This window comes from Heptranchias perlo, chromosome 34 (genome assembly GCF_035084215.1).
Source record: "Heptranchias perlo isolate sHepPer1 chromosome 34, sHepPer1.hap1, whole genome shotgun sequence".
NCBI classification, from domain to species: domain Eukaryota; kingdom Metazoa; phylum Chordata; class Chondrichthyes; order Hexanchiformes; family Hexanchidae; genus Heptranchias; species Heptranchias perlo.
Window position 1 is genome coordinate 11,518,621 of NC_090358.1, and position 25,161 is coordinate 11,543,781.

General features: G+C 42.8%; 1 protein-coding gene across 1 annotated transcript; it reads left to right on the top strand.

Annotated features, from left to right (window-relative positions):
- The first annotated feature begins 706 nt into the window (after positions 1 to 706).
- On the top strand, positions 707 to 25,088 carry LOC137301787 (uncharacterized). Its single transcript, XM_067971419.1, has 5 exons — positions 707 to 766; positions 9,494 to 9,865; positions 13,694 to 13,819; positions 16,828 to 16,918; positions 18,958 to 25,088. Exons 1-5 carry the CDS (start codon positions 709 to 711, stop codon positions 19,226 to 19,228), a joined length of 918 nt encoding a protein of 305 aa, XP_067827520.1. The 5' UTR covers positions 707 to 708; the 3' UTR covers positions 19,229 to 25,088.
- The last annotated feature ends 73 nt before the right edge of the window (positions 25,089 to 25,161 follow it).

Here is a 25,161-nt window from a genome sequence, read left to right on the forward strand (position 1 = left end):
ATATAATTGAAAGGGAATTTTTAATACCAAATGGTTCAATTGTACTTAAGAACTGATATGATATTTTATTCTAATATGTGCCAGTTTAGTGCAGTTGATAGCACTCTCACCTCTGGGTCAATGACTTGTGGCTTCATGTCCCACAGCAGGATTTGAGTGCACAATCTAGACTGGCAATCCAATGCAGGCCTGAAGAAGTAGTGTATTGTCAGAGATGCTGCCCTTTGAACAAGTCTTTAAGCCAAGGTGGAGGTTCAATATCCCATGGCACTGTTTGAAGAGGAGGGAATACTCCCTGTGTCCTAGCCAACACATCTCCCTCAACCTACATCACAAAAAAAGATAAACTGACCATTCATCTCATTGCTGTTTATGGGGTGTTGGTATGCAAATTAGTTTAACAACAAATTATCTTATTAGTGCTTTATTTACCAAGAAATTATAGTTTTGGTTCATATGTTTACCAATAGATTACGATAATGCTTCATTGGTTTATCAAAAGTTACAGCTTTAGCTAAATAAATTTATCAGCCGGCTATGGCTTTGGTTCATACCCATCTCTCCATTACTTTGATTAAATACATCACTTTTTTATTATGAGAAGGATTGCGGGATATATACGAATTTCTGAGATTGAGATCCATTTTATCTTTTTTCCTACAGGTCTCGATACACTGGAGTTTGCACATTCTGTGCGATTAAGAAAAAATGTATGGGTTGAAGAGAGAGCCTTTTGGTTGGCTCATTCTATGTGTGCTGCTGCAAGGTAAAGACTGCTGAATACTTGAAGAGGGGGGTGTTCTGAAACATTTAACAACAATTTACATCTATATACTGTGCCTCATATGGAAATGATATCTTAGAGTAGCTTACAGGTGCAGAGGAATCATAGAAATCATAGAATATTTACAGCACACAAGGAGACCATTTGGCCCATTGTGTCCGCGCAGGCCGAAAATGAGCCTAATCCCACTTTCCAGCACTTGGTCCGTAGCCATGTAGGTTACAGCACTTCAAATACACATCCAGATACTTTTTAAATGAGTTGAGGGTTTCTGCCTCTACCACCCTTTCAGGCAGTGAGTTCCAGACCCCCACCACTCTCTGGGTGAAAAAAGTTTTCCTCAGCTCCCCTTTAATCCTTCTACCAATCACTTTCAATCTATTCTCCCTGGTTATTGACCCCTCTGCCAAGGGAAATAGGTCCTTCCTATCCACTCTATCTAGGCCCCTCATAATTTTGTACATCTCGAATCACCCCTCAGCCTCCTCTGTTCCAAGGAAAACAACCCCAGCCTATCCAATCTTTCCTCATAGCTAAAATTCTCCAGTCCTGGCAAAATCCTCATAAATCTCTTCTGTACCCTCTCCAGTGCAATCACATCTTTCCTGTAATGTGGTGACCAGAACTGTGCGCAGTACTCAAGCTGTGGCCTAACTAGTGTTTTATACAGTCCCAACATAACCTCCCTGCTCTTATATTCTATGCCTCAGCTAATAAAGGAAAATATTCCATATGCCTTCTTAACCACCTTATCTACCTGTCCTGCTACCTTCAGGGATCTGTGGACATGCACTCCAAGGTCCCTCACTTCCTCTACACCTCTCAGTATCCTCCCATTTATTGTGTATTCCCTTGCCTTGTTTGCCCTCCCCAAATGCATTACCTCACATTTCTCTGGATTAAATTCCATTTGCCACTTTTCTTCCTGCAGGCTATGGCTTTCCTCCTCACTATCAACCACATGGCCAATTTTTGTATCATCTGCAAACTTTTTAATCATGCCCCCTATATTTAAGTCCAAATCATTAATATATATCACAAAAAGCAAGATACCTAGTACTGAGCCCCGCGGAACCCCACTGGAAACATCCTTCCAGTCACAAAAACACCCGTCAACCATTACCCATTGCTTCCTACCACTGAGCCAATTTTGGATCCAACTTGCCACTTTCCCTTGGCTTGTACTTTTTTGACCAGTCTGCCATGTGGGACCTTGTCAAAGACCTTGCTAAAATCCATGTAGACTACATCAAATGCACTACCCTCATCTACTGTCCTTGTTACCTCCTCAAAAAATTCAATCAAGTTAGTCAGACATGACCTTCCCTTAACAAATTCATGCTGACTGTCCTTGATTACTCCGTGCCTTTCTAAGTGACGGTTTATCCTGTCCTCAGAATTGATTCCAATAATTTGCTCACCATCGATATTAGACTGATTGGCCTGTAATTACTCAGTCTATCCCTCGCTCCCTTTTTAAATAACGGTACAACGTTAGCAGTCCTCCAATCCTCCGGCACCACGCCTGTATCCAGTGAGGATTGGAAAATGATGCTCAGAGCCTGCATTATTTCCTCCCTTGCTTCTTTTAACAGCCTGGAATACATTTCATCCGGCCCTGGTGATTTATCTACTTTCAAAGATGCTAATCCCCTCAATACTTCCTCTCTCACTATGTTTATCCCATTCAATATTTCACACTCCTCCTCCTTAACTACAATGTCTGTATCGTCCCTCTCTTTTGTGAAGACAGACGCAAATTATTCATTAAGAACCATACCAACATCTTCCGCCTCCACACGTAGGTTATCTTTTTTAGTCTCAAATAAGCCCTACTCTTTCCTTAGTTATCCTCTAGCTCTTAACATATTTATAAAACATCTTTGGGTTTTCCTTGATTTTACTTGTCAGTATTTTTTTCATGCCCTCTCTTTGCTTTCCTAATTTCCTTTTTATTTTCACCCCTGCACTTTCTATACTCCTCTGGGCTTTCTGTAGAATTGAGTTCTCGATGTCTGACATAAGCTTTCCTTTTCTGCCTTATCTTACCCTGTATGTTCCTTGACATCCAGGGGACTCCAGTCCCACCCTTTATCTTTGTGGGAATATGTTTACTCTGAACCCCTTGAATCTTCCCCTTGAATGCCTCCCACTGCTCTGACATTGTTTTACCTTCAAGTAGCTGTTTCGAGTCCATTTTTGCTAAATCACTTCTCAGCTTAGTAAGATTGGCCTTTCCCCAGTTGAGAACTTTAACTCCTGTTCTATCTTTGTCCTTTTCCATAACTATGCTAAAACTAACTGAATTATGATCACTACCACCAAAATGCTCTCCCACTGCTACTCCTTCTACCTGCCCAGCTTCATTTCCTAAAACTAAATCCAGAACTGCCCCCTGTCTTGTTGGGCTAAAAAAGTTCTCCTGAATGCAATTGAAGAATTTTGCGCCCTCTATACCCTTCACACTGTATCCCAGTTAATATTAGGGTAGTTGAAATCCCCTACTGTTACTGCCCTATTGTTTTTGCACTTCTCAGAAATTTGCCCACATATTTGCTCTTCTATCTCCCTCTGACTGTTTGGGGGTCTATAGGGCACTCCCAGTAGTGTGACTGCCCCTTTTTTGTTCCTTAGCTCAACCCATATGGCCTCATTTGATGATCCTTCCAACATATCATCCCTCCTCACAGTTGTAATTGTTTATTTAACCAAAATTGCCACCCCATCCTCCTTTTTTATCCCCCTCTCTATCTTGTCTGAAAGCATTGTAACCAGGAACGTTGAGCTGCCATTCCTGCCCCTCTTTAAGCCATGTTTCTGTAATAGCTAAGATATCGTACTGCCATGTGTCTATCTGTGCTCTCAGCTCATCTGCCTTATTCACTTGCATTGAGGTATATACCTTTAAGCATTGCCAAACTCCCTTGTTGTTTATTTTCTAACCTTTGTTTCCTCTGCCTTCCAAACTCACTTACTAATTTTCTGCCTTCCATCTCCAGTTGTGATTCTGTCCCACCTGGATCTACACTCAGGTTCCTATCCCCCTGCCAAACTAGTTTAAACCCTCCTCAACAGCAAACCTCACTGCAAGGATATTGGTCCCGGCCCTGTTGAGATGCAACCCATCTGGTTTGTACAGGTCCCACCTCCCCAGAACCAGTCCCAATGCCCCAGCAATCTAAAGCCCTCCCTCCTGCACCATCTCTCCAGCCACGCATTCATCTGCTCTATCTTCCTATTTCTATACTCACTAGTGCATGGCACTGGGAGTAATCTGGAGATTACTACCTTTGAGGTCCTGCTTGTTAATCTCTTTTCTAACTCCTTAAAATCTGCCTGCAGGACCTCATCCCTCTTTCTACTTATGTCGTTGGTACCGATATGGACCACGACCTCAGGCTGTTCACCTTCCCCTCCCAGAATGTTCTGCAGCCGCTCAGTGACATCCTTGACCCTGACACCAGGGAGGCAACTTACCAAGCTGGAATCATGTCTGCGGCCACAGAAACGCCTGTCTGCTCCCCTAACTATAGAATCCCCTATCACAATTGCTCTCCTGACGTTTCTCCTCCTCCCCTGTACAGTTGAGCCACCCTTGGTGCTATGGTCTTGGCTCTGGCTGCACTCCCCAGAGAAACCCTCTCCCCCACCAGTATTCAGAATTGAATACTGGTTAGAGAGTGAGACACCTTCAGGGGACTCCTGCAGTACCTGCCTGGTCCTCCTTGTCTGTCTGGCGGTCACCCAGTCCCTCTCTGTCTGCACTCTCTTAAGCTGCGGGGTGACCACCTCCTGAAACATGCTATCCACAAAACCCTCAGCCTGGCGGATGCACTGCAGTGACGCCAGCTGTTGCTCAAGCTCCGAAATCCGGAGCTCGAGCTCCTCCAGCTGACGACACTTCCTGCACCTCTGGTTGTCCAGGGCATGGGAAGCATCCTGGAGTTCCCACATGGCACAGGATGTGCACTCGACGGGTCTGAGCTGACCGGCCATGCCTCGATTTATTACATTAACTGAACTTAACTGGAAATAAACGAAAGACTTAAAAAAAAGACACTCACCAGAAAAAGAAACACTCACCAGCTACCAGCCAATCAGCTCCTTCTCTTCTAACTGACGTCACTTTTGATCTTCTCACCTCTCTCCCTGAAGCCCCTCGCTCTTTATCCAATCCGATGCTCCGCCCCGAACTCCAACCAGGTCCGCTCACCTTACCTCAGGCGCTCCGGAGGAGGACAACAGGGAGAAACAGGTGTAATTTTGGGGGGATGGCGAAGGCTCGGACAGATGAATGAGGTATCCCTTAGAATCTTTCGGCACAGAAGGAGGCCATTCAGCCCATCGTGCCTGTGCCGGCTCTTTAAAAGAGCTATTCAATTAGTCCCACTCCCCCGCTCTTTTCCCATAGCCCAGCAAAATGTTTCTTTTCACGTGTATGTATACAATTCCCTTTTTAGGCGGCTTTTGAGAACAGCGAGAGAAGTAGCAAGAAAAAATGATTTTGGAAGAGAATTCCAGAGGGACAGGGACGTGGTGGTTATTTGCTGCAAATGAATTATACCGATCTACCTTAAAACATATTTGACTTTGTTTTATTTTAATCACGAAAGAGGAACAAATGTACCCACCCACTTCATACTGTGACAGATCATTGACACATTTGTCCATTTAAAGTCGGCTTAGTAATCCAATATCTAGTTACACAACTAAAGTCTTTCACTTCTGAGTTGCTTACGTTCATAAATGTCTTAGAAGTTCATGCTGTGGTTGTACTTCAGTTACTGAGATCTGCTGGCTGCATTGCACAATTAGCTGACCTTTATTATACTGCAGATTGATCTCAGTCTCTAACACTTGCACAGAGCTCCATTCCCCAGAAGCTAATTTTTAATGCTAGCAAAACATGGGCCGGAGTGTCCACTGTATCCCAACGTTGAAAAGATTCCATACAAAATTTTAAAATTTCCCAGGTGACCCAGTTGACCTGCCAGATCGTGCAGCGGACTGGAATTTTACGTCAGCCGGCGTAAACTCGAAATGTGAGATAGGCTGCTTGAGTTAGATTTAGTGTGCTCTGATGTCAGATCAGGATCTGAGTCATGAATTAAACTGTTACTTTTTACACCAATTCACACTGGAAACTGCTTTGCGTCAAGGCAAAATTACAGTATAACCACACCCTAAGATAAAGAGTTCAGCAGTCTCTCTAACATGGAGCTTTTATGGATCTGCGGGCACAGCCTTTCATGTCAGTTATCCCTTGGAGCAGTAAAAAACAATGGTGCTTTTTTTTGAAAGGTGAACCTCTGTTTTTAAAGCTTTCCCCTCCTATTTTATCCTTTTCATTTTAATCCTTGAAAAAATATTGCCTTCTAAGCCCTTTCTCCTCCACCTCTCCCCCACGGTGATCTGCTTCCAGGTCTTTGCTGTTGCTGCTCTTCTGCTGTCACCAAGAGGAGTATAGAGCTGACTCTTCATCTGTATAGAGCTGACTCTTCATCTGTATAGAGCTGACTCTTCATCTTCTCTAGGAAGTGCTTGCCTCCAATGAGTGCAGGAAGACTGGGAACTCAGCAGAACAGGGCATCAGACCCACATTCCACCACTGCTGGCATTGTGTGTTGACGCTCCAATGCATGCTGCCACCAAACCGTCTCTTTCTATTAATGCCCCATGTCACACACAATTATGGCCAACAAATAAGCAGATAACCTTGTCCCAGGCCTTCACCAGTGATGCTCTGAAAGTGGTGTTAGAAGGTACGGAAGTAGGTTGGGTTAAATGCCCTTCTGGTGTTCCTGAGAAAATGCCTGGCTTCTGCTTGAAGACTTGACATAATGACGCTGCTTAGATTGGTAACTCAATGCATGGGGATGGCAGCTGTAAACCCTACGTCTCTGTGGCATAGCATGTTGAAGTGCCACTGAGCCCCTGAAACCATAAGGCTTTGTTTAGTCTATTGACCAAAAACAAGAATAATTTGAACAGCTGTGAATGATCAATTTTGACATGAAGTATATTTAAAATGAATTTGAAAAAGTCTACAATTTATTTGTAATAACTTCATAATCATTTTAAAAAGGTGAGCAAACTAGTAGGAAATACTTTTGTGATTTTTGTTTTGAGACCATTGTCTCTGGATTCCCTCACCTGATCTGTTGCCTCATTATTCCACCATGTGGAAGATGCTCTCAAAATGGAGGTAAGCACCTCCTTTTAGTGCATAAGTGTTTTACAGTAAGGGATATATGGCCCAGATTTTGCTGCGGCAGGGCATCTAACGGTTAGTTAAACTTGCCCTTGCGTGTTTAGGTTTTTAAATTTTTGCATAGCAAGTTGCTGAAAGTGCGAGCTGATAATGTCGCAGCGAGGGAAACAGGGCGTCTGGGACCTGGGTGAACAGGGCAAGCAATTGGGTATCTCCATAACCAATCAGATTGAAGGATTGTGAAATAAACACAGGAACGACGGAGAAGGAAGTGTAATGGGTGATTTCAATGTCAAATGAGAAATAAAGAGGGAAAGAAAGATTGGATTAAGAGAGAGAAAAAATAGACAGAAAGGAAAAGTAAAAAAATGTTTTTAACATTTTAAATTTGACATTTTTTAAAATCTCCAACAACAATTAATATTTGAGGGAATGAGACTCCACACTTGTAATAGTTAATTTTCAGTTCCAGAGAGGTTGATTGGCAGTAATTAACAGTAATTACGTCATTAAAAGGGTACTTGCGCTTGTAATGACAAGACTTAACCTTCTGTGGCGAATTTAGTTTGTATCCACCGCGCAAATACAGCACCTTTACGCCGTTCAACGCATTTCAGCGGTGAGCCAGTAGCGGGACGCCGTTTTTGCGAAGCTAATGGTGGAACGGCACAACTCGGACAGCAACTTTTGGGTTTTGGCATTTAACTGCGCGTCGGCCCTTTGCCTGAAGTTGCTGTACCATTCATTTACACTTAAATAATGGCGAGCGACATTAGCCTCACTGTTATTTTGACAGCAAAATCAGTGACCACGCTACCTTCACTGGAACCATAGAGTGTCATTCCCCTAGTGCTCTGTGTTTCTCTCCTACCACTTTTCACCTTGTTTTCCTTCCCCAGACAGTTTCCTGATTGTAACTGTATTGGAAGGAATGTCTGGTGTATTTATCGATAGCTGGTGTTCTGATTCCAAATGTTGTCAGTGACATCAACCTTCTAATCCCTGATGATATGTAGGTGTGAAATGCAGGGGGATTATGGAGCCCCACTGATCTCAGTTCCTTAATCAGATATCTTTGCAGAAACTCTGAGTGCCTTTCAGCAGGTAAGTGTCCAAGGTATGAAATACATGAGGATTAACAAACTAGTTATCAATGGAGTTTAGAAGATTGGTGTCTGTTGACAGCATTCCGACTCACAACACCAGGTATTGGTGTACCTAGTACTAGTTACCTAACACTTGACACATTGCTGCCTGGCTGAGTGAAAAAAATTAGGTGAGACGCCTAGATGTTAGGTAGCAGCCAATGCTGCAGACAGATAATCTTGGGAACTCAGAGGCTAAAATCTTGTAAAACAATTTAAAATGAACAATTTTTCTAAACAGTAGCCACCAGTTTAGTGCTGTTTTTATACAGTATTTTAAAAATATTTATTATTTTGAGATCACCAAACCCTGGATGGATTTACAGCAGAATCTATTTTCTCATGCTGCAGAAGTTGGCTTTGGGATGCCATCAAATTAAAGGGGCTCTGGTCACTGCTTCACCAGGAGGCTCTTCCATTAGCCAGATTTTCATTTATCAGCTGAACCTGTTTCATTAGCTCGCACACTCTGCCAGTTATATGTAATGAAGTCCTATCCTTATTGAAAAGAGCTGAGATTGTTCGAACCCTAGTGCTATATAAATTGGAACAGTGATTATTGTTAAAATGTTTAATTGTGAGGGTTGCTGGAGTACGAATTAACCTCCAGCTTTATCTGTTATGTCACATAACGTTAATGGAAATAAATAGATGATGAAATTCTGGTGGCACCATTTCCATGGAGAATGCAGTGGGGCAGAACTTCACCTGCTGCTTTGGCTTGTCCATCACCCTGTCCCAAATCCTTGGCAAGGGGTCATTACCATAATAGGGTGGGCACCCATGCCAGTAGTGGTACTACAGGGATGCCCACCCCACATTGGAATGGCAATAAATCCCTCTGGGATTGATAGCTGTTGGAAATTTTCTCGGTGGGATCCACATGTGGCCCAAAATGCCACTGACGTCTGCTCTCTGCTGGCGTAGGTGGACCTTACAGCAGCATATCTAGAGGGATTTCTGGTGTAGCCTGGGAATGTCCCCAGACATTCCCTCAAACTGGGGTCGAAACATCAGTCAGAGGGGCGGACAGAGAAGCATCCAACTGCCTCCCTTAGAATTTGCGGTGGCTGATCAAGAGGGTGGAAACCCCCTGGGTTCTTTCCCATCTTCTATTCCCTCAACTGTTCCAATACCAGAATTCTGTCCCAAGAAGCAGTGGCATTGTAGGCTAGGATGTCATGGGCTGGAATAACATTAAGCTTTCTGAAGCGAGAGAGGTGAATCATTTAGACTTATGCTCTTGTGTTGAAGAAAAAAAATCATGCTCAGTTTCTTTTTCCAACCCAAGTGATCTGCGGTTTACATCATAAAGATTATAATTCTTTTTAAGCTTGTACTTAATATTTACAGGAGTGGAAGTATTTATAATAAAAAGTTCTGACAATCAATGCTTGAAAGCCACTTTGGAAAGCGTTCGAGTGCTGACAGACAAGTGCAACCCTGATTCATTACTCCAAGACTGGGTGTGGAAACAAAACTGGCTTTTCAATCAAGGGACCAAAAGATGTCTTTCTGTAGGTCAGGCTCTCAATGTTCAAACTGCAACTTGTGAAAATGTGACGAGTCTAACGTGGAACTGCATCAACCGCCGACTTGTCCATGTGGACATGTCCTGGTATCTGACTGGCAATGGGAGTACGGTGTTTATTTCCAAAGAAAAAAAGAAAAGTACCAAGTGGAGGTCAACAAATGGTACAAGCCTGTGCCAAAAGGCCCATCAGGGTAAGAACGAGAAAGCGGAATGGACCGTGAGCTACTCAGCAAGGGAATTCAGATATTTTATATTATAGTCCTTTCTACCTGCATAACAGTCAATTGACCAACTTCTTGTTACATTGGGTGAAAATTGGGATCAAATGATCATGAGTGGTTCTGTACAAGATGGCAATTTAAATGTTCAACCTTCTGTTTGTGCTGAAGGTGATGGGATTGTGATATTTGTTACTGTTTAAGGTTCTTTGTACCATTTTATGATTCAATGGCTCGAGCACAGTTTCTGTAAGCAGATTGTATCCCTTATGATCTGAAATCTGCATGGACTCGGGCACTAGAAATGATTCCACTTGGCAGTCCTGCAACCGGATTAAATGTACTTTTGTGCTCCGAAACCATACTCCACTTCGGATAGCTGGGAACAAAGCAGAGATGTCACAGGCTAAAAGTCACTCGTCAAATATATTTACATAATCCAGTTTTAAAATACTGACTGATATCAGAGTAGAAGGCTGCTTTGAGTTATAATATACAATTCATTAGAGCTCTTACCAGCCCTCCTTAACCTGCTTAAATAGTGTCAGGCACAGTGAATGCTTACAATCCAACATCTAGTTATCCTTGGTAACAAAATATTGACATGAGCTGTACCCCTCAGGCAGTAAATCATATGTAAGTCGAATGCTTATGGAGCTCTTTCATCTCAACAACTTTCAGAATCCAGCAAGAACCAAGAAACTGCAGAAAGACCACGGGGGTAATTTCAACCCTAAAGAACGGGTGGTTTGGGGGTGGGTGGGAGATAAAAATAACAGTTTTTCAAAGTGGGACCGCAACTCGGCTCCAACGTTAAAAGGGCAATGTACCTCATTGAAATAGTTGAGGTACTTAATTTTTTGCGGATTCGAAAGCTGAAGCAAATTTAAGATCACCTGCATGGGTTTCCCGTCGTTTCTGATTCTCGTCAGGTGAAAGCAGGCGAGAAGGGCAGGATCCATGAGGTGAGTGCCTTTATTGCACTGCTTGTGGGCCCAGAGGAGCATGAGTGTTTCATCCAGGCCCAACAAGCTCACCAGGTGCGATTGGAGCCCCGTGAACGGCCCCCGCCCCCCACCCCACCTCGGATGGTAGACCTCCTCCCATCTCCGACTTTTCATCTGACTGCCAATCCGATCATCTCCCTGCCCCCGATCTTCTCCCAAGACTCCCTTCCCCCCCCCACCCCACATGTCGTCCTTGGCCCACGATCTCTTCCCCCTACCCCCCTCTCCGATTCACGGCTCCTTTCCATCCTGACAGGTAGCTGGCCTGTCAATTTGGCTGGCTGTGGCACGGGAAACCCGGAAGCAAAAATAATTACCTCCAATTGAGTTGCGAATGCAGATTACGACGCACTCATTTCACTTCCTGGTTCCCCCGCAAACATCTACCTGCCTGCTGGGTTCCCGGCTTTCATTAAAAATCATGCCCCACCGCTCCAAAAGATGAAACGGAAGCATGAGTTTTAAGCCAATAATACACAAGTTGAAAATGTGCTCCTTCATAGCTGTGCTGACGAGCATAGTTTAAAGCAATCTCTGTGGTTATAAAGTGGCTTACAAGCAAAGGACAGGGCATCTGCCAGATCCGCGTTGATTTTCCCTTCCATTTGTATCTCCTTTTCTTCACCTCCCGCCACCTCCGCTCCTGAGATGTTGATTCTATAAGACCATAAGAGATAGGAGCAGGAGTAGGCCATTCGGCCCCTCGAGCCTGCTCCGCCATTTAATGAGATCATGGCTGATCTGATTTTTACCTCAACTCCATTTTCCCGCCCTTTCCCCATATCCTTTGACTCCCTTGCTGATCAAAAATTTGTCTAACTCAGCCTTGAATGTATTCAATGACTCAGCCTCCACAGCTTTTTGGGGTAAAGAATTCCAAAGATTCACGACCCTGTGGGAGAAGAAATTCCTCCTGATTTCCGTCTTAAATGGGCGACCCCTTATTCTGAGACTAAGCCCCCGAGTTTTAGATTCCCCCATGAGGGGTAACATCCTCTCAGCATCTACCCTATCGAGTCCCCTCAGAATCTTGTATGTTTCTCACTGCTGTGTGGTTGCACTAGCAGACAGTTCCCTGGTGCCTCGCCCAGATGACCATTTTTAACGTGTGAGCTTGGACAGTGAATGTCACCATGGGCTCAATTTTAAAATGAAAGTCCGGGTGGGTTCGGGGGGCAAAGAAAATCGGAGAAATCTGAAGCGGGTAGGATTCCCGGCTCCAACTCGCTGAAGAATGCGCATGACCCAGAGTCATCTGGGTGTGCACGCCATTCCCGAACTCGGAAGTCCCACCGGCAATTAAAGCCAGCAGGACGATATTTAAACAAGCAAATGTACCTTATTGAGGTACTTAAGGTACTTAATTTTTGGCATATTGGCCACTTAAAACGATTTTGAACTTACTTGGGCGGCTTTCCCACGGCTTCCGATTCACGGCTGGTGAAGCCGGACTGGAAGGGCTGGATCAGTGAAAAATAAAGTTAATAAATCAAATAAAATTACATTTCCTATTGTAAAGAAATAAATAAACATACCTTGCAAACTATGTCACCTGTGCCCCTTGCTCCGATGTCCGATGTCGTCTCCCCCCACAATGTCCGATGTCTTCTACACACCCCCCTTCCAATGTCCGACGTTTTCTCCCCCCCGCCAATATTCGATGTCTTCTGCACACCCCCAATTCCAATGTCCAATGTCTTCTGCAAACCTCCTCCCTTCTGATGTACGATGTCTTCTCCCCCCCCCCCACTCCGATCTTTGTCTACCCCCCCCCCCCACCACTCTCTCTCGCAATGGCCAATAAAGTCTCTCTCTCTCTCTCTTTCTCCCCTCACCACCTCAGTCAGGCTGGCTGCCAGGCGCGAAACCCGGAAGAGGCTTTAATTGGCCTCATTAGGGTTGCGATCAGATCACCTACTTGCCTTCCGGGTTTGGCGCCCGCAAATCACCCCCCTCCCCCGCTGCCATCTTGCCACCCTTTTAAAATTGAGCCCCATGTTATTTACCATGGGGAGCTTCCAATTGTGTTCTCATCCAAGGGGATTATGATTTTTTTATCTCTCTTATTGCTAGCCTAGTGGTGCTGAGGCCAATAGTAACACCACTTAACACAGGCTGGGAATCGAACCTGGGGCTTCTCTGTTTCACACTGGATGGTGCACTCATGAACGGAACCCTTGAGGGAATTGTCCATTCAGATTCTGGGCAGTTGTTAAAAAAGAAAGATTTGCATTTATATAGCGCCTTTCACAACCTTAGAACATCCCAAAATGCTTTAGAGTCAATGAAGTACTTTTTGAAGTATAGTCACTGTTATAATGTAGGAAACACAGTAGCCAATTTGCACATAGCAAGGTCCCACAAACAGCAATGCGATAATGACCAGATAATCTGTTTTAGTGATGTTGGTTGAGAAATAAACATTGGTTAGGACACCGGGGAGAACTCCCCTGCTCTTGTTTGAAATAGTGCCACGGGATCCTTTACTACCACCTGAGAGGGCAGACGGGGCCTCAGTTTAATGTCTCCTCGGAAAGATGGCACCTCCAACCATGCAGCACTCCCTCAGTACTGCACTGGAGTCTCAGCTTAGATTTTATTCTCCGGTTTCTAGAGTGGGACTTGCACCCACAACCTTCTGACTCAGAGGCAAGAGTGCTACCACTGACATACAGTTGTAATTGGTTTGCAAAGGGAGAGGTTGTGGCTTTTAGACTCTGTATAAAGATAAAACTCTAATGAATATTTTCTAATTTCACATTTCACTGAACATAAAACCCACGGATAACATCAGCAAAGACTCAAGTGTTAGCAGAATTTGAAGAAACCCAGGATAGGGCCGACAGCGATGGGAGTCAGAACAAAACGCAAGAGGAAGAAACTACCACAATGAAACAAACATCTAATCTGATAGAGGACCGTACGTGTTGTACTTGATTTTTCTTTATTTTTGTATATCATTTGATTAAAAAGCGTAGGATTGTGTGGACAGACCTTGTACATTACAAGCTGATGAACGATGTAATATTGTTAATGTTTGGTGGCTCAGACTTCAAGGTCACTTGAAAAATTAAAGGAGGAATATTCCTGATCAGATCTACAATTTCTAAAACCGAGAAGTTAAGGTCTGCAATAGTTAACTGGTCTGAGAATGGCACCAGCTGAGAGCGTCTCAGGGCCGGCAGATCTAAGTTATACCGCTGGCTTCATGTCACTTCTCTGCCCAGTGCAAATGGATCTCTGCACACAAGTGCTTGGAGACAAGCACAGAATTCCACTCAGAGGCATCTAACGTTGGTTAAACTTTAATGTCAGCCAACCTTCCCTGCTAACACTAGAGAGATTTAAAATGAAGGGTTCATTTGCCCCTCCTTTTCTCACAAATTTACTCCCATCTCTCTTCCTCTCCTGAAGGAGTCAACTCCATAATGGAGAATGGTTCCATGCACAGCGGTCACCCTGTGGTATAACTGATCTATAAAGAATAGTTAATTGGCATGTCCAGTCACTCCAAGTTCAAAGTATTCACCAATTCCCCTCCCCCCCTTGTCTCCCATCTCCAGGTTAAATATTTAACCAATATTTATTGATAAAAAGATTATCTTGCAGTGAACGGGTTTTCTGCAGCAGCTGTGGAACATCCTTTCATGAGAGTGGATGTGATTTGCTGGTCTGCCGGGGGCATCATTAGTGAGCGTGTCCATCAGGCTAATTGGAGATTGCTAAAATACAATGGGCAGGAAATACACAGCAGGTTAGTTAACATCTGCAAGAGGAAAGCAGGGTTAACTTTTCAAGTGGAGACCCCCTCATCAGAATCGTTAACCTGTCTCTTCTCTTTAAAAATGGCTTTATATTTCCAGCATTTCCTTTCCTTTTAAACTTCAGATTCCAGTTTTTCTTGTCACCCCTGGCCAAAAATCGATTGTGCTCTGGATGCTGATCTCGAGTTGTTGTTCAGTTCTTTAAGTAGGCCCAATGAGGTTTCCTTGATGGATAATCAATGCTACTTTATAAAGTGAATCTTGGCTCCAGATCAGGGATAATTACTGCAGAATTCTCCAGTCTGCCTGCTATTTACTGATGATATTCTTAGCTGACACATGCATATTTGTGTGAAATGTCAATTCATTGGAAGCTGAGCTGTTTGACACAAAATTATTCTACAATTGCAAATGTTAGTTAAAGTCATAAGCTATGAGAGACAAGAGAAATGAGGGGTAATATGTTAAAAGTTAGGAGTAAGAGGCGTCAATCAGGATGGCTTTAATCATGGAATGAGTTACCAAAGAAGGCCGTGGAAACAAAAAATATAAATGAGGCATCTGTGAGAGCATCTCATGAGAGAAGGGATTGTGGGAATTTAAAAAAATTAATTCTGGGGATTTGGGTGTCGTGGGCAAGGGCAGTATTTATTGTCAATCTCTATTTTCCCTGAGAAGGCAATGGTGGGCCTGTTTGCTAGGCCACTTCAGAGGGCAGTTAAGAGTCAACCACATTGGTGTGGGACTGGAGTCACGTATAGGCCACACTGGGTAAGGACGGCAGGTTTCCTTCCCATTAATGAACCAGTTGGGTTTTTACAACAATCTGACCGCTTCATGGTCACTTTTACTGATACCAGATTTTTATTTCCAGATTTTATTTTGAAAATTAATTTAAGTCCACAAACTGCTATGGTGGGATTTGAATTTACATCCTCTAGATTATTAGTCCAGTAACATAATCGCTACACTACTGCAGATAGTAGATGGGACTCAATCAAAAAAACGGAGGTTTGTTGGGCCATGTATCCTTTTGTGCTCCTCAAACCTCTTATTTTCTTGCTTTCAAACACTTCCACTGCTGGCTGTTGTAGATATTACTGTGAATGTGGGGCTGCCGTGCATGGGTCTCAGCAAATCCTATTTATAGGATTTCAGGGTTCTGATAATGCTAGAAATGCACATGAAGGTTCAGCAGCATCTGACAGAGAGAGGACAGGTTAATGTTTTGAGTGTAGTACCCTCATCAGAACTAAAACCTGGAAGGTAAGTTAGTCTCTCAATAGAATGAACAAGATGGAGGGGGAGTGGGTGGAAAGATGGAATAGAACAGAAAAGGCTTTGTTGTTGCTTCTTTCCCATGTATTGTTTCCACTTTACTTGGCTGTTTTCATGCCCCTTTTTTCCTTTAATGCCTGTGTATCATCCATTGGTTTTCACTTCTTTCAAATTTAACAAAAAACCTGTTTGTAGCCATTCCGACTGTTTCTCTGTGGCCGAACTAACCTTTGACTTCCATCTGCTCTCTTTCTTCTCTTCTTCATTTTGTTCAGTCCTATTAAGGAGCTCTCTTACCTTCCAGCTCTGATGAAAGGTCTGCACCCAATGTGTTAACCTATTTTTCTCTTTTCAGATGCTGGCAGACCTACATAATATTTCCAGCATTTGCACTTTTCTTCTTTTTATTTGTACTTTCAAGATTCTGGTGTGGTTTATGGTACAGTATTCATCAACAGCATTTTAAAGGATTTTGTGATAGTGCAGTGTCTTGGAAATGCACCACAAAATGCTTTGGGGTCGAGAGGCACCAACTGGTGCACCACAATTTCCACCTGATGATATCCTGATGTCAGTGGATTGTGGAGAATGCAGGCCAGGCGTTTTCTCATAAATGAGGAAAGGAAAATTTGAGGGATGGCCACCGTGGGCGGTTCTTCAGGAACGTCAGTGGCCTGTTACTGAGCAGAATTGACAGTGCTTGACCATATGGTCATCCCTCAGCCAAGGCATTGTACTAAAGACCTACTAAAGCTAGACATTTCTGCTGGTCAGACTTTAGAGATTTCTTTGTCTCCAGGTACCACATGCAACAAACAGTGATTCCATTGAGCAGATTACCAGCTATGCTTGTATAATTTGATTGAAATTCCTCTATCTCTTACAGCCACTAAATGGAACTATTCTATATTAGTGCTTGCATTCGTGGCACTGTTCCTGGGATTCCTCATTCTGGCATTAAGCTCTAGGGCAAACAAGTAAGTCAGACTTTGCAGTTTTCTTCCTAATGTATTGAGTGACATTTTGTAAAACTTTCCACACATTTCTGATTTCTACAGTAAAATATATTTGTAGTTGAAAGATGTTCATTCTGAAGGGTGCATATTGCAAATAATAATCTTTTAGGCCGCGATACTCAAGCTCAACGTCACGAGGTTCTATTAAGCAGGTTCACCAGTAAATTGTCCTGTTTATTCATTGCTTTTCTCTTCCCCCATCTGTATAAAAATGTTGATATCAAAATCTAGACATAAATCACTAAGAGGAAGTTAAAAAGCATAAACAAAAGATACAACATTTTTAACAGATTTTTAAGGACACAGAGAAGGAGCGAGATTAGAAAATGCATTAAACCAAAACAATAGATGCTAAAAAGGATGTCGGAGATGAAAAGAAAAACATTGTTGATTGTAAATTGTAATATTAGGATGTTACAGTAAAAGATTAGTTGATGCGTTCATAGTAGGCAAATATTTCTTTAAAAGTTGAGTGATGCTGTGGCATTATCATGTAGCAGGTTTGGACACCGATTAAAACCTGCTGTGCTCAGCTGCTGATCTGACTTGCATTAGGTGGGGCTGTGGCATCTCCCTGCAATGGGAGACACTCCCCCACCCACTAAATGAGGCTGAATCAGACTGTTTACAATGCCAGCATTCTATTCGACTCGAAGCTGGGCTTCCAACCCATATATTCCCCGTCACAAAGAATGCTTACTTCCACCTCTGTAATAACGCCTACTTTCACCCCTGCCTCAGCCCACCTGCCACTGAAACTCTCATCCATGCCTTTATCACATCCAGACTCGACTATTCCAACGCTCTGCTGGCTGGCATCCTATCCTCCATAAGCTTCAGCTCACCCAAGACTCTGCTCCTGGTGTCCGTTTCCACACCAGCTCCCACTCACCCATCACCCTGTCCTTGTTCACCTATGTTGGCTTCCAGTATCCCAAGGCCTCCAATTTAAAATTCTCATCCTTATGTTTAAATCACTTCATAACCTTGGCCCTCCCTATCTCTGTCACTCTTCCAGCCCTACAGTGCCCCCCAACTTCTCCGCTCCTCTGACTCTGACCTCGTGTGTATCCTTCCCTTCCTTCACCCCACCATTTCCAATGGTGCCTTCAGCCATCTAGGTCCCACGCTCTGGAATTCCTTCCCTACACCCCTCTGTCTCTCCACTTCTCTCTCCTCCTTTAAGACTCTCCTTAAAACCCATCTCTTTGACCAAGCCTTTGGTCACCCCTCCTAATATGTCCTTTGTCTCGGAGTCCATTTTTGTCTGATTGCGCCTCCGTGAAGCTCCTTGGGATGTTTTTCCAAGTTTAACAGGTTATATAAATGCAATTTGTTGCTGTTGGAAAGAAGGGGTAAGGATGGCAGTTACAGGAAGTAGACAATGTATCCTCAAAGGACTCACAAAAGAGGGACAAAAGTGGCCATATGTTCTAACTATGAGTAATAAGCGAAATAATTTAAATTGATTCTTATTGAAAGAAGTGAATGATATGTCCTGTCCATTATATCCTGTAACGGACTCTTTCAGGAGTCCAAGTTTTTCATGTTCACTGCCCTCTCTGGAAGACCAGCCCAAGTGATCATCACTCTTTGTGTGAAGAAGTTCTTTCTGATATCTGTCCCAAACTTTCCTTTCACCAGCTTGATCTATGCCCCTTGATCTAGTATTCTGGCATAACTTGAAGTGGTGCTCCAGATTAACCTTATCCATATAATTTACCATTTTGTATACCACTATAAGGTGCCTTCTCAGTCACCTTCTGTCAAGGCTAAAGAGCCCCAGCTTCTTCTGACATATTTTGTAACTCAATCGTTTGATGTGAGGGAGCAGCGTCGTGTAAAAGGAAACCAGAAAGTTATATGATTCAGTTGGCAATACAGAGATGAAAACTGTTCACATTGGACCCAAAGAGAATAAGCTTGAAGGGCTTTTCTCATTCATGTTTTATACACTTGGCCAATACCCACCAGTCTCTTTTATCCCTTTGCTATTATAGGAAGCGAAAGATCAAGGCACTGAATGAAGCAGAGGACAAGAATGCAACAGAGAAAGCGTCAATAAAGAAGGCAATGATGCAGTATGCAGCTGAAGCTGACAACTCTGCAGAGACAGACCAGATGTTACAGACCAACCAGGCTTACATTTCCATGAACTCGGTACCGAGTTCTTCTCCAAAAATCTCACCCAAACCTGGAGAGATCATGATCGAGTGGAAGGATGGAAATATAAGTACCCTTTTCATGGATGTAAAGGAAGATGATCTGTAACACCCCAAGTTACAGGACAGAGCTCAATGTAAAGGATTTCTTTTTAAGATAAAAAAAAATGATTTTTGTAAAATAGTTTTAGTAGATAAAAGGACAAATGGACAGCAAGCTGGCTACAGAACAGAAAATAGAGAGTAGGAGTTAAGGGTAGCTACTCAGACTGGCACAAGGTGGGAAGTGGTGTTCCACAGGGATCGGTGCTGGGACCACTGTTGTTCATAATTTACATAAGCAATTTGGACTTAAGAATCGGAAGTACAATTTAAAAATTTTGCGGACAACACCAACTTGGGGGTTATTGTTAATACTGAGGAGGACTACAACAAAATACAAGGATATTAATAAACTTGCAGAATGGGCGTAATTGGCAATTGAATTTCAATATAGATAAGTGTGAGATGTTACATTTTAGTAGGAAAAATAAGGAGGCCACATACTGCTTGGATAATAAGTCTAAATGAGATGGAGGAGCAAAGGGATCTAGGAGTACAGATACACAAATCACTAAAAGTATCAGGTTAATAAGTCCATTTTAAAAAAAGCAAACAAAGCACTAGGATTCATTTCTAGAGGGATAGAATTGAAAAGCAGATAAGTTATGTTAAACTTGTATCGAACCTTGGGTTAGACCACACTTTAAAATTATGAAGGAGTTTGATAGGGTAGATGTGGAGAAGAAGTTTCCACTTGTGGGGGAGACCAGAACCAGGGGCCGTAAATATTAGATAGTCACCAATAAATCCAATAGGGAATTCAGGAGAAACTTCTTTACCCAAAGAGTGGTAAGAATGTGGAACTTGCTACCACAAGGAGTAGTTGAGGGGAATAAGCACATGAGGGAGGAGGGAATAGATGGATATTTGATAGGATTAGATGAAAGGAGGCTCGTGTGGAGCCTAAACGCCGGCATAAGCCATTTGGTCCAAATGACCTGTTTCTGCGCTGTAAATTCTATGTAGTAAATCTAGACATGTTTCAAATGGAGAAAATTAACCCATTTGTGCTGACTTGTTGCATATAGAGAAGGGAGATTATCCCTTTTGCCCTAAGTGGTTTATTTTTATAGTTTCAAAAACATCGGCAATATTACATCTGTTTAAACAATCTGTAGCATTTACAAGACTCTTTCCTGGTTTGTAACCAGCCTGCATTGACAGCATACATCTAGTCTACCTGTGCCGTACCATCAGGCCTGGGCTGTGGCTTCCTTGTAACTGGCTCCATTAATAGGTTGTTCCCAGGTTAGCTGTGCCTGGGCTATGTTAACGAGCATGCCTGCTGCAGCCTGCTTGCCTCTGCATGGCCAACACTGATATTGGGCCGGATCTTGCTGGAAAAATAACGGTGTGTTAACGACACACGCTGATATTAATGTGCAGATCAGCCAGCAAGTTGGATGGATTAAGACATTTGCCGTGAGTTGATCATCTCCAGAACTTGCTGGTCGATTTATGCTCCGACGTTTGCTTCGCACAAGCTGCATCTCGGCCTTAGCCTCCCTGTTAATTTTAAGAACTTGCTGGATTTGCACATTTATTGCCCATCAAACATGCCGCAGAAAGTAAAGTCTGGTAATTAAGAGCGTAAGTACCTTTTTAACGACATAATAATTGTTAATGCAATGCCAATCAACCTCTCTGGCCCAGAATGGGGACAATCTAAACTGATCAATCTCAATCCTGCATGTTAGAGATTTTTAAAATGTCCAATTTTTAATTTTTAAATTAATTTTCTTACTTTTCCTTTCTGCCTCTTTTTTCTCTTTCTTTTAATCCAGTCTTTCTTTCCCTCTTTTTATTTCTGTTTCTCTACCTGATTTGACTCTAATTCACCCTCCTTCTCAATCGTTCCTCTGTTTCTTTCTCAATCCTTAAAGCTCATTGGTTAAGGACATACACTGTTGGTCTCACCGTTCACTAAGGTCCCCGATGCCCCCGTTGCCTTTGCCATGCCGTTATCAGCTCGTACTTCCAGCAAGTTACAGCACAAATAGTTTTTGAGCTGACAGGTGCAGAAAAAAGTCTAACAGCGCATGCCGCGGGATGCCCACTCCAGCAAGATCCAGTCCATTAGATTTTCTCACTTGTAAATGATTGTTGGATAGTGTAAAGATGCATATAGAATGGATTTATTGCATTAATGTTAGAACATTATCCAACAACATAAATAACTTTAGTTAATGGAAAAGGAAAATCTGGAAGGAGAAGTTTTAGCACAAAATATTCCCTGTCTCCCCAGATTCAAAAATATTAAAGGTGTGGGGTATATGTTGTGCTGTGCATAAAGTTTAAGATTTTTTTTTGGTAACTAGTGTCAGATTAGTAAAAAAAATTTCTATAACTTTACTATTATGTTCCTATGTTCGGAAATTACGTCAATTTAATTACGTTTTTCACCCTGCCTCGGAAACTTGCTATTTTCAGTCTTTGCATGGATCCTGTGTCGCTCCAGTGATGTGCTTTATGGGGCAGCCTATGAATATCCCAAAGAAGCTCCATTTATGTTTGTGGCAATTGACCCTATAGACCAGCCTTCAGGCCAGTCTGGAAGCACCTATGCCAAAGTGTTCTAATATTAGCTAGGTACAGCTGTGTACTCAGTGTTTATTAATAGTTTCCAGCTCAGCCTCCAGGCTGGTCTCACAGGAATTGGCTCGGAAATAAGAGGTCTCACTCTTGGATGCATCTGAAATGGCAGGCCCCTTATGTGAAAGATATCCAATTGAATTAACAATATCATAACAGGTAACAGATACCATTTTAAAGCAACTTAAAAAAGGGAGGAATACTTTATATCCTCCTGCAGCTTTTCCTTCTTTGAATTTGTTATTTATTTAGCAAACTTCCTGCATGATTTTATGTTTGCGATATAAAAAAGTACCATTTTTAATTTAAATAAACTTCAGTCAACAAATTTAGTTGAATGGAACAACATGGAGCTAGTTGTGCTTTTGTTTGAACTATGAAGGACCAGCAGGTCCAGGAAGAGAATATTTGGTTACTTCTGAGTTCCAATTAGATACATAACACATTAAAGCATTCTGGAATTTACTGGAGCCATTGTGTGTGGAAATTACAGGCTTTATACTATTGCCTTCAAAAACAGTATCATCCCGTGACCAAAGTTGAGGAGAGTGATGCCATTCAAAACCGTCTGCAAGTAGATGGACTAAGAAGTGGCAGATGCCACTTAATGTGGAAAAATGTACAGTTGCACATTGGTGCAAGGCCATGATATATGCATGCAGTGAATTGGTCTGGTTTTGAAATAGGCCAGTCAATTGTGGGATTTGTTTGATAGACAGGAGCCTTCGCTTATAGAGAGAACTGTGCCAACATTTGTCCTAAACAACTGGCTCCGTTGATTAAATGGATATGATGAGGTATTTTGTGCAGAGGCAGTGGACATGATTTAAAAACTAAAGCAGTCGCAAGGTCAGTTGTTGCTCAATTCTTCAGCACTAAGGGGGCCCTTATCTGCAGGTTTAGCATTGCTGCAAAGCCGTTTCTGCTTTGTACCAACACTAAAATTACAGAATAAATATAGAGTCAGGATCAAGGTCCAATTCCACTCCAAAGAGAAATGGTGTGAGACTCCCTGTAAGGGGGACAACACTTTGGTTTGACACTGGATGGAGCATTACTCCAATGTTTGTGTCAAACCAGGTTTAAAAAATGTCCCTTAGACATCCCAGGAGCTTTTTAATCTATCTGGAGTTATGATTAGACACTGCCACCCATGCGTTCAAAACATTTCAGGGCCAGAATTCTAGGAGTCCCTCTCCGCTAGTGGAAGTGTGGCAGAGCAGAACCCCCACCTGCACAGGAAGCAGACATCAAATGCCATCCCAAATCCCAGGGTTGGGCTCATTTAAATAATGATAGCGGACCACCCGTTCCTGTGAGCGCACTTCAGCAGCACCCTCGCCAGTCCGCTGGTTTATGTCGGAGCGTCACACAGGGAACTCCGAGCCCCATCCCAGGCTGAAGGCAACGTGACTGTAGTTTAGTAGTTAGCTCCAAAGGGATCAATTTGCTGACATTTTAAAAGTAATCAATCCTCTCTGGGATCAACTAACTTTCTCTCGGGACCTGCTGGGGCCTTTCCAAGGTACTCAATGGAACTCAGGTTAGTTCTCAGCTGGTGGGAGTTTGTTGAAACCTTATAAGAGGGTAAAGGCGGAATTCCTGGGCTAGCCCAGAATTCCCACAGGCATGCCCCCTTGATGTAAGGGGTGGGCAGAAAACTTGCCCTCTTCCTCCACCCACTGGAATTTAAGGCAGAATCCCATCAGAACTGCGTTCTACCCCAAATTCCTGGTCCTTCCAGGTGGTGGACTCCTTTTCCACCCTCCCCCAATCCAGGAATTTTGGGGCCTTGAACTTAACCACTGGGAGAGAGCTCTGTGCGTGCATGTAACCATGCGTGAACTCCTGCACAGGAGCAATGCACTTCCTGCTAAGCAGTATAAAATGGGATACTGCTTGGCTGGAACCAGGACTGCAGGACTCAGACCTGTCACTGCAGTGAGAGTGCAGCAGTAATATTGTTAATTTATGAAATAGGCTGCCATCTAGTGCAGCAAACGCAAACTCCAAGCATTTAGAAAGGAAATGGACCAATTGCTGATGTAACAGGAAGTATAGGGGTGTTCATAAGGCACAAGGAGAAGAGAACTGAAAACTGGTCAGGACAGGTCCTGCAAGAGGATCTAAATGATGTGGGGGTGGTCTGAACAGTCTTTATTCATTCTCCTGTTCCCAGATCATGTTCCAATGACGGTTATAAATCAATAACTCCATTTATGTTAATTAGACTGATCGTTCCCCACCCCACCCCATTTTCTCCCCTGATGCCTTATCTTGTCCTCACCCAATGTCCAGACATATGCAGTTTCCATCAACGGTCACTGGCTAGCAATCAGGAGTGGGAGTTTAAGCTGGTGTTCTCTTTTCCAAGCCTGGCACAGTGAAACCAGTTTTAGCTTCCCCAGTACTGCCGTCATTGAGACCTCCTGAGACATGGAAACATAGAAAATAGGAGCAAGAGTAGGCCATTCGGCCCTACGGACCTAGTCCGCCATTCAAAATGATCATGGCTGATCGTTTAACTCAGTACCCTGTTCCCGCTTTTTCCCCATATCCCTTGATCCCTTTAGCATTAAGAAATATATTAAACTTGGGGCCTTCACCCACCGGGGAGCTTCAGACAGAAATGTGCATAGATAAGTAAATTAGGAGCACTAATCATTTTGAAAAAGGGAGAAATAAATAGATATCTATTTGATCTGATTCACTGAGCTCATAGAACTTAAGGGTACATTTTGTATGTTGCTTCTGGGATTTGAACTACAGTCTGTGGTGATACACACCAATACTGCATTTCAGTATTTGACAAGACACTACACCTTGGACTGATAGAATGCGGGTTTGTATTTGGGGATCTCTGATATGCCGGCACTGGTGTTTATAGTTTCTAGTCATTATTTGGGATCTCTGATATACCGGTATTTTCTCACATGGAATGTGAGTAATACTAATTTCCTGTTGTTCACCTAACACCAAAAGAATGATCTGGGAAGAGACCTGGCAGTAAGTCACTTACCTGCTCTCTTGGCTGAGGAAAGGTGCACAGTTCAGGAGCTACTCAAAAGGGGCAAGATAAATATATATGGGAGAATTTTTTTTAAAAATAGTAAAATTATTTTGGATGCTTATTAATCCAACATTATTGTCAAGTGCTAAGTCACAAATTAGCTTCTGTTTTTGTCCCCTATAATCCAGTGAATGATTAGAGATAATTTTGGAAAGTTCGTTATCCTTTCTTGCAAACAATATACTGTAAATAAAAAACATGATTTAAGAAATGATGGTGCCTTTTCATTTCACTGATGAGACTTGAATAACAGACATCTGGTGTTATGCACAAAATAA